The sequence below is a fragment of the Capricornis sumatraensis genome, chromosome 16, assembly GCF_032405125.1.
Source record: "Capricornis sumatraensis isolate serow.1 chromosome 16, serow.2, whole genome shotgun sequence".
Classification (NCBI taxonomy): domain Eukaryota; kingdom Metazoa; phylum Chordata; class Mammalia; order Artiodactyla; family Bovidae; genus Capricornis; species Capricornis sumatraensis.
In genome coordinates, this window is record NC_091084.1 from 19,205,070 (window position 1) to 19,215,896 (window position 10,827).

The window sequence follows — 10,827 nt, forward strand, 5'->3', positions numbered from 1 at the left end:
TAATGACAAAGCAAGGCTTCAAAGAAATTTTGTGCTTTTAGTGAACAGTTCAGGCTGTATTCCAGACCTCCTAGTGAAATGGATTTATTTTCCCTCTGCCCTTAGGACTAATTCAGAAGGAAATTTGAGGAACACTGAACCAATGGAATTGTTTGAAATATGACACTCTTAATTGACTTGGTTTCAAATCCTCAGCAGTTGGAAGATCTTGGCTTATCTCAAATGCTAGAAATATTGTAACATTTGTCACTTCAGTCTCAGTCAAGGATTAAATGGAGTATCACAAACAGAAGCTAAAATAAATTCTAAAAGTCTTATTTTTGGTTGACTTAACTTTATTCACATGATAGTTATAGGGGCTGACAAAGACTTCCTTTAACATTTCTTTCTTCTGGCAAGTTGATTTAGAGTTTGGTTGCTGAGTGTGGGTTGAAGGGATGTGTGGTGAGACAGATCAGGAGCTTGTTAACATTCTATGTCATCATGAATCCAGTTTACTTTTAACTTTGTGGCTTGTCTAACACATTTGCAGTAAGAATTGGGGAATAAATCTAATGCTTACTGGCAAACATTTTGAAGCCATTGAGAGCAGCTCTGGAGGCACCCCAGATATTGTGCGAACTGGTCAGAAGTGCCATGGGGTGCCAGAAAAGGCATCCCATGACAGCAGTGGGATGTCAGGGCATACAGAAGATAGCCCTGGAGCATTGCAGTCAATTCCAGGAGTTGTGGCATCTCAGTACTGATAGGACCTCACAAGGAGCCATATAAGGATGACTGTAATCAGGACAACGGTGAAGTTGAGACACAGCTCCCGGGTGGATCGTTCCATTCTCAGAGTGGCTTGGTGAGAACTGAAGGCAAACTTCTGAGGGCACACCAAAGACCTCTTGCTTGTCCTTACCTCCTATCATATAATAACAAAGAAAACATAAGAAATTAGTAAGCATTCTTTCCTCAAAGGAAATAGAAGCATTATGAAAGGAAAATGTGTTATAGGCTGAATTGTATCCCCCGCTCTAAATTCACATGTTGAAATCCTAATCTCCAGTATCTTGGGATGCAACTATGTATATATATATTTTTTTTTTAATTGAGGAATGTGGTTATATTTGGAGATAGGGTCTTTCAAGAGGTAATCAAGATGGGTCAAATTAAGATGAGATAATTAAGATGGGTCCTAATCCAATATGAGTGTTATCCTTATAAAAAGAAGAGATTAGGACACAAACATATGCAAAAGGAAGACCATATGAAGACACAGGGAGAAGATGGTCATATGCAAGCCAAGGACAGGCCTCAGGAAAAATCAACCCTGCCAATACTTTGATTTCCGATATCTAACCTCCAGGCTATGTTTGAACTAGAATTATTACTCTTCTTTGGGTCTCCAGCCTCTAATTTCCCCTGCAGATTTTGGACTTGCCAGCCTCCACAATCATATAAGCCAATTATATTACACACACATACACACACCCTCCCTGTCGATTCTGTTTCTCTGAGAAACCTTGACTTACACAGAGAGCCTTTTTTTTTTTTTCTCTTGACCTGATGTCAAAAAGACCGATACAGTTCTGATTATTTTCCTGTGATGATTATATTGATGCTTATGGGGCTTCCCTCATAACTCAGTTGGTAAAGAATCCACCTGCAATGCAATGAGACCTTGGTTCAATTCCTGAGTGAAGAAGATCAGCTGGAGAAGAGATGGGCTACCCACTCCAGTATTCTTGGGCTTCCCTTGTGACTCAGCTGGTAAACAATCTGCCTGCAATGTGGGAGACCTAGTTTCGATCCCTGGGTTGGGAACATGCCCTGGAGAAGGGGAAGGCTACCCACTCCAATATTCTGGCCTGGAGAATCCCACATAGTCCATGGGGTCACAAAAAGTTGGATACGACTGAGTGACTTTCACTTGATAAAACACAAAATATTGATTTTTCTTTCTCCAACTTCTGTGCGTATGTGTGTGCATGCTTGCTTTGCTTTGCTACCAGCAAGTAAGGTCACCAAAACAGAAAAAAAAAAAAAATGTTATGGCTTAGATTTTTTCTTGCTTCAAATTACATACAGAGGTAGGATACCATAATTTTTCAAGTTTCAAGCTGATCTATCTTTGTCTAACCCTGTGAAAGCATTAAGTAGTTTCAACAGCTGCTTGGCCTCTTGAAATCCCTGCATTGGGCATAGAGCCTACTGGGGTCAACAAAAAGTCCCTCACATAACAGGCACTCAGTCCAAACAGCAAGTGTTAACCCCATGGGTACTTCTATTTCAACAAGGGCTTGTGCCAGCTATTTTTAGTCAAGTCCAGGATGTGCTTATATTGTAAACACTTCAAAAAGTGGGGATGGTATCTTTATAGTCTGTGTAGATAATACTTGTGGAAAATCATGCTTTGAGAAACATTAAATTATTACTTCCAGTGATGTGGCATAATTGACACTGTGTATATGCAAACCAAATGAAAGTAAAGATTAGAAATAAAATTTTAACTATTTAGAGCAAAAGTCTACTATGGAGTAGAAAAAGTTTAAGGGGAAAAAGTGTTTTATTTTCTAAAGTGGAAGTTCAGGGGGAAGAAGTCTCCCCTGAATTATGAATTATAATTGCTATATTTCTTTTATGGTTAGTGTACCAAATTATTAATTGCATAAACCAGTCAAATGATCCTTTTTAATGTCTTATGTTATTGTTGGTATAACACATAAGTTCCAATAAGATTATATTAACAGGTACGTTGTTGAATGCTGGTTTAAAATATGACCAATGGTAACTGATTCATCATTCACTTTCCTTTTAATTCTTACTTATATTTTTGCCTTCTACACCATTTCCAATGAAAACCTTTACAAAGATTTGCTCGAAGGAGAAAGTAAACAGAAGAAAATGAAGTATTAAGGAAATAGAGAGAATGTATAAGCATGTACATCAGAGCAGAGGAGGACAGGAAGTTGATTAATTCAGGCTAGGAGCCTAAGAACAAAAGAATCTAAAGACTCTAAAGCAGATTCTTCCTTATGGATTTATTAATGAAGTTAAATCCTGGTCCAAACACTAATTTATTTGTGTAAGTCCAAAGAAGTACAAAGATATGTAAAAAATTTGAGGCCTTATTTACAATGATCAAAACAAATTTGTCCCATCAAATCTTATGAGACTGTGACACGACAGGAACATATTCAGAAAATGTTGCTGAAAGTTGTCCAGAGCTTTGTTCATGTGACCTTCACAACAATTCGTACTTTTACAACTCAGGCAAGTTTTGTGATTTTTCTCTCTCCCAAGATTATTGCTAAGAAGCTGACTTTTAGAGAGAGGTTAAGTTGTTTGTGTGATGACACATAGCAAGTTAGAGGCAGAACTAGAACTGGTAGACTGGAAATAGTTGTTGGATTGTGGTTACTCTGTAGGAGTGATAACATGAATGATAACCACAAATAACTGCCCTGGCTAGTGTAAATTTTTGACCTTTGGGAAAACAATTTGACATTTTTAAATTGAGGTTGATAATGTTCATTCTCTTTTATCTGGCTCTTTCACTCTTACTTTAGAAACTCAAGCACATATATACCCAGGATTTATATATATAAGAATGTTCATAGCAACATTTTCATAATATCCCTAAGCTGGAAACAACTCAAATGTTCATCAGCAATAGAATGAATGTGAACTGTGGTATGTTCATACTTTCAAATGCTATAGAGCAAATAAAATATATGAACTACAGGACCACATAATAGATGGGTGGATTTCACAAAAATAACTATGAAGCAAAAGAGGAATTTACAAAAAGAAACACAAAATGTAATTCTATTTCTTCAAACCCCAAAACAGGAAATTTAACTATATTGTTTAGGAACGCAGACAGAAATGGTAAAATTATAAAGAAAACCATGGATAAGACTAGCTCAACAATTAAGATGATGATTACCGATGATGAGGCAAAAGGGAAAAGTGATTAAGAATGGAATTCTGGAGTGCGCCAATGACAATTTCTTGACCTGAGTGATATTTGTACAGATGTTGCCTTACAATAATTGTTCAAAGGGTATGTTTTATGGACTCTTCGCGTTTTTTTTAGTGGTCTCTGAATTGACAGCTACTCATCACACTTCTTTATTACCTGTGGTTTACCTCTTACTATATCTTGCACTTTTATGGTAAGCTTAAATGCTGTTGTTTTGTATGTTTTTAAAGTAATAAAACACAGCATTAAGGTGGGAATTTCTAGTGAATCCAATTCAGTCAACATATAAGCTAACTATAGAGAGTGGGCTCTAATTTCACACACATTTATACCATGGTTAGGTAAAACCCCAGATCAGCAATCTTCCATTTATCTGCTGTTAACCCACAAAGACAATTTTGGCCTCATTTTAAATCTTTCCTGACATCAAGATCACAGTATATGATTCAAAGTGAAAAAAACAGAAGAACTCTGAATAAACTGTTTGATATTAACTTTCTTTGAATGGAGACTTTGAAAAGATGGAAGACATATTTTCCTGTATGATATTTTTTAATAGGAAGAGAGACAACATATGCCATAAGGTGAAAAAAGGAAAACAAGAATCAATAATATTCTCTTTCTAGTCTAAGAAACACTGTGTACAACAGGCATTGTCTATTTCATTAAGAAATGTAAATATTCCTGTGCTTTTCTTATTTGCAACTTGTACACACATACACACTGTATGCTAAACTTAAAAATCCTGCTGTTACCTGAATAGGGTCAAGGACACACTGGGCTGCAGTAGGCTTCTCCTCTCTCTCTCCTACTTGGGCTCCAACTCCTGCTTGTCTCCCAGGCTGTCTGGACTTCTGGGCTCTGGGCAGGGCCTAAAGTAGTCCAAGGGAGGTGGCAATCACTGTGATGTCACTGGTGAAACATCTCGAAGGAACAACCTCCAAAGGTTGGAGGCTATTTGTGTTTAGGGGGACATGAAAATGTGTTGACTAAGGCTATTCCTTTGGCTGCGAATTTGTATTATTAATAAAAGCTCAAGGACTTAAAATCCTTTTCTTTCCAGTTGACTTTTGGTACAATTGATGTAGGTTTTAAATTCATCTTTTACATCTTCACAAGTATCTCTAACATGTGTTCAAAACACTGTAAACCAAGAGTGATAGACTAATATTAACAAATTTTTACTGCATTTGGCTGCCTCTTCCACTTAGCATTGAGGGTGTAAAAGTGTAACTTCATTTAACCACCCATATTTTCAACTTTTTTGAAGTAGAAAGAATTCTCTGCAGTGCACATGCACTCCTCAAACCACACACATGCACCAGAATTCGATAGGCATCTTTTAGCTCCTTCAAAATTGATTTTAGTCCAAGTGGTGAAAGCTATCTCCCCAGTCACCTGTTCCACATAACTTTCCGGCTAAGCTGTATGTTGCAAGTTTACATATTAATATACAGTTTCATCTGAAACAGCTGTAGAAGCCATGGTTTATATATCTCTGTCAATATACTAATACAGCAGTAAACCCATACAGCAAAACTCAGTCATTTGGATGGATTGGGGGTAGCAGGAGAACTGGTAAAAACTAGCGGAAAGCGTGAGTTATAGAATATATCTGAAAGAAATAAAATTGTGTAACATTCAAACATAAACATTTACTAAAATTTGACTACTAAAATGAGTTTGTAATAAACATTTTAGGTGTCTGGTGGTAAATGGAACCTCTGAAGGGTTTAACGGGGTTTCCCTGGTGGCTCAGTGGTAAAGATTCTGCCCACCAATGCGACAGACATGGGTTCCATCCCTGGGTCAGGAAGATCCCTGGAGAAGAAAACGGCAACCCACTCAAGTCTTCTTGTCTGGGAAATCCCATGGACAGAGGAGACTGGAAGGCTACAGTCCATGAGGTCACAAAGAGTTGGACATGACTGAGCGAATGAGCACAAAGTATTTAACTGAATTTGAAAATACATCCATTAAACATGACCCCAGCAATTGTGTTTTTTCATCAAATTCTTTCTTTACAGATGACAGAACAAACTTCCCCTCTGAATTCCCAGGTAGAGTCAATCAAAATAATGTGTTCGCAGAAGACGTAAACAAAATTCCCTGTGTGTGCATGGACGCTCCGTCGCTTCAGTCATGTCCAATTCTGTGCAACTCTGTGGACTGTGGCTCACCAGGCTCCTCTGTCCGTGGGACTCTCCAGGCAAGAATACTGGAGTGGGTTGTCATTTCCTTCTTCAAACTTTTCCCCGTTATTCCTGATGAACTAGAAATATTACTAAAACAAAAACTTTCCACTCCATTTCTTCATTTTTTATATAAACTCAATATTGGGGAACCTTAATACAACATTCTGTTGTCATATGCCTTGTAAAAAGACAAGGCTTACTAAAGTGATAGGTAGGATATAGAAATTATAGTTCAATCAAACACTGGCCAACTTCTTGAATGTAATCAGATTTCTGTCTTTTGCTTCCAAGCCTTTGCCAGATTGTTTCAAATATTATGAATGTTTCCCTGCTCACTAAGTCACACCCACTCCTTTATTAACCACTCAGAATTAATTTTTGTCCAGTTAAAAAGTTATACATTTATTGTAATATATTGAAAATATAAAAGTATAAAGAAAATTTAATATCAGCACCCAAAAGGAAAAAAGTTTATATTACTTTTTAGTCATGTTTGAGGTTACATAGACACAATCTCAAATTTGCAAGATATTTTCAGTAAAGGAATCTGATTCTTGAAAAGCCTTTATCTTTTATAATTCTTGCAGAATTAAATTACTTGAACTATACCATGTGTTGGTATTGGATTTATGGGACAAGCTTTTATTTTGTATATGTTGGAATAGGAATTAGCTCTCCAATATTTAAAATGCTAAATACAATGGGGAAGGGTTAACATATCACAACGCAGCTCACTAATACTGTAAATTTTATTTACTTGATCAGTTTCAATGACCAATGAAACGTAACTTGAAAGATAAACTCCTACTGCTTATTCATGAGTCTGTTTAGTTGTTTCTTTGATTGTCCCATTTAAGTTTGTCTAACATTATGCCAGGGTTTGTTATTCCTGGTGCACTGACAAATTCCCGGATAGATACTTCAGAAGCTTCTTGATATTAATGGTTTATCCTGTGATATCATGAGATAATACTGAGCATTTAGCTTCTTGTTAGTTGACCTAACTCTCTCCTGAAGAATTTGCAAGCCACTCAAAGTCACATGACAGCCATTCAACCCCAGGTTTAACCCTGAGGATCTGCAAGTTCAAAAAAAAAAAAAAAAATCAGCATATTGTCTCTCAATTAAAAGGCTGTGGAATAATAAGATTTCAAACTTCACTACCAAAGAAAATTTGCCTTCAAATTAGCTTTACTTAATTCTCTTGGTATTTTCTTTTCTGTGAGCAATTCCCATGACATAACATTCCATATTAACTTTCTTTCAAGGTGCTGTTCTTCCCATCAGCAGGAGGACATACTAAATTAGTAATCTTTGATATTATTTCTATCCCTGTTAATCTAGAATTTATCCAAAGGCCTTTTGCTAAGAAAACAACATGCATATTGACATTGGTATTGAAGAGCTAATTGGCATTTATTTCTTCCCACTCCATATGTTACATACATTCTTAACTCTACAATATTTTACCCTTTGAAAATCAGTGTTGAGTTCTTATGCCTGATTATAAGCTAAACTAACTTATTTAATTTATTCTCAATTTCTATCCACCTTTTTACTTTGGGAAGCAAAAAGTGAAGACATCATGTCAGTCCATGAATCAACAAGTCTTTGACACAGGGAGAGAATTCAGTAAGGCCTTAATGAAAGGCGATGGGCTCAGCCCATCACAGTAATGAGTATGATGATTATGTGCCTCTCTCACCTCCACATCTTCACATTCAACCGATCATGGACCTGCACAGACAGGAAGAAACAGCTTTCTGCTGTTATCTGTCAATATTCCATACAAGTAGAAACCCAGAGAAAGACGAAACCGCATTCCTTGAAGCTCTCTTCATGTCCTTGAAAAATTAATGATCATTATCTGCATTTTAAGCCACTTGTAGCAGATGTGTGATTTTTATCTCACTAACTGGATTTTAATTTCAAAAGCAAGGATAGTTGCCTGTATTTCTTTTGTTTCTCTAACCATGCATTGAACTGGGGAAGAATCATAATAGATGCTCTAGGATATATAGCAAGGGGCTTAGTTTGAGCCTCCATCACATCACATCTCCTACTGAGATCTAGATGTGTCTGGGCATGCCAGGCAAACCTGGGTGGAGGAAACTGAAGTCTACATCAAATCTATTTGTCAAAGGACCTAGAAGCCACCTGGGAAAGAAAATTCCTTTGAAGGGGAGTCATCAAGAAGATATATGTGGTTCAGCAAAAGGGAGAATATTTAAGCTATTCTGTTGCACATAACAGATGTCCTGTACTAATCTAGGTCCTGTGAAAAGCAAGATGCCAAGATGGGACTAAATATGCAAAAAGAAAAATGTACTGGGGGGAATACCTGTGAGAGAAAAAAAGGAAGGGAAGTTGGACTATAGTTCTAAGGAAAGTTTGACAAAGCTGTTAGGAAACTTCAAATCAAAGATATCTATCAGAAGTGTCCCATGAATCTCAGGGTGTCCCCCTTTGTATTACTCCCATGCTCAATTCTTGACTGAGAGCAGCCATGGAATCATGGCCTCTGTACAAACCTGATTATGATTTCAGAGCACAGCAGCTGGAGTCCACCTCAATTACAGTCACATGTTAGAGGTACCTTCCAAGGCCACCAGACTCAAATGCTACCCATCCTACTCCACTACAGCTTGTTTGGGTCCTAGGAGAAGAGAGAGAGCTATGGATAAAAGCTCTATAACTCTTTGACAATCAAGCTCAGCAGTGTGGAACACTGAAAGGGACAGAGAGATTCTCCCTCTACCTGTGCCTTCTCGTGGACCTCGTGTATCCATGGAACCAGCAATGTAATGTCCTTCCACTGAAGTGTCACGGAGCCTGGCAGAAGCAGAAATACTGATCAAGACTTCCTTGCAGTTTATATTAAGCTGTGCAGGCCTTAGTTGCAGATGGCATCAGAGAAGAACTTGAGCTAAAGGGCAAGAAAATGGCAGGCATTATGTGGTAGCTGACAGTACGTGTGCATGAGCACATGTCAACCACCTCCTAAAGTTGCTAGAAATAATCAAGAGGAACATTACAGGGGCATGCAGTCTTGCATAACAAATGGGAGCAAAAGCCAGAAAAATACGTATTAGTTCTGTTTATAATAACCCATTTTAAGTCCTGGATTGGTGAGGTGACACCTGTTAACATCATTTGACTTGGAACCAATTAAATTACTCTTCTCTGGAACAAGTGTATTTCTGGTCTATAATAAGATTCTGCAAGCAAACAGCTTTCTCTCAGCCCATTAAACATAGCTGCTGAAGGGGAGAAAAAAGAAAGGAGCAGCCAAAAAAATGTATTTAGTACTAGGCTATATACCAACTGCCCACAAAACACTCCCATTTTTCAGATTGGTTTTGTTATTTTTCTGATGGGAAATAAAAATTCAGCAGACTTTTGATGTGCTGTTACTGAATAGTTCAGGGAGATTCTAGCCAGACACATCCACTTGAAACGTTCTGTTCTTAGTGAATTTGACCAAGAATAATTTTTCTAAATCTCTCTTGAGAATCTGTCAGTCAGAATAACACAATTACAATTTCAGTAAGAATGAGATAGATCAATTGATCAGACGAAATTGCTGTTTTTTTCTCTGTAAACAAGTTTATTTGGTTTTAGCTTTTGGCTATTAAAGTGGAGAGAATAGAGTCATGAAAAATCATGAAAATCTCTCTCTGCACTCTGTGAAGATGATAAGAAAACAAAAGTGCCTAGTTGCTGTAATGTGAAAGATTAGCTGGATGCAAGATCAGGCTAGGTTTCCTTTTGGATGAGGGATATGCTATCTCTGAGGGCAATTGGGCACTTGTTCTACAGCCTGGGGAGTAACCTAACCTTTTACACTTTTACAGTAAGTGAATGTAGAGTTGCCAGGACCTAGTATTCTGGGAATTTGGGCAGCTTATCTGGGAGAGGTAGTTCAGGCCTTCTCTCTTTACTGTTTATTTTGTTACTTCTTGCCCCCATTTGCGAGTGTAGAACAGAAAAGGAGGTCTGCACACTTCAGGCTAATTATATCTGTGTCTACAAGAGGGTACACATTTTGGGCTAACAAGCTAAATTTTCTTCTTCTACTATCTCTCTTTTGCAAGATATTACAGCACTCACCAGCCATTTACATGTCAACCACTCTACCAAGGAACAGCACAAGCACAAGACATCCCTCTACATTCTCTGCAAACAACCACATCTGCTGAGAACCACCACTTCTTGCCTTGAGTATTGACCTTGCCTACAAGATACCCTTCCTCTGCAACTGCCTCTGCTAAGTACCATAGTTATTGACTATTGAAAGTTAAAAAAAAAAAAAAGTTACACTTACTTCCAGAGCAAAATGAGGCATTGGGAAGAGGAACTGTGTCTCTTTCTATGTGTTACACCCTGTTGAAGAATATCAAATGAATACTTCCTCACTCTCACTTCAGTGTTTTCCAAGATACCCCAATAGGTATCTTTTTATCTAAGACTCAATTCTTCCCTTCACTACTAAGATTTGATATTGCACACACCAAATGTTCCTTCTATTCAGATGAATTCTCTCTCAGGAGGAGCCTAAGTTCCCAAAACAAATCAGATTCTATCAGGCCTGCTCCATCAGCAAATAACACAAGCTTAGGAACAAGACTGGGAGCTGACTGTGGCTCAGATCATGAACTCCTT

General features: G+C 37.6%; 1 protein-coding gene across 1 annotated transcript; it reads right to left on the reverse strand.

Moving 5' to 3' along the window:
• Positions 1 to 736: 736 nt before the first annotated feature.
• SLN (sarcolipin) lies at positions 737 to 832 on the reverse strand. Its single transcript, XM_068988111.1, has one exon. It carries the CDS (start codon positions 830 to 832, stop codon positions 737 to 739), a length of 96 nt encoding a protein of 31 aa, XP_068844212.1.
• Positions 833 to 10,827: the final 9,995 nt, after the last annotated feature.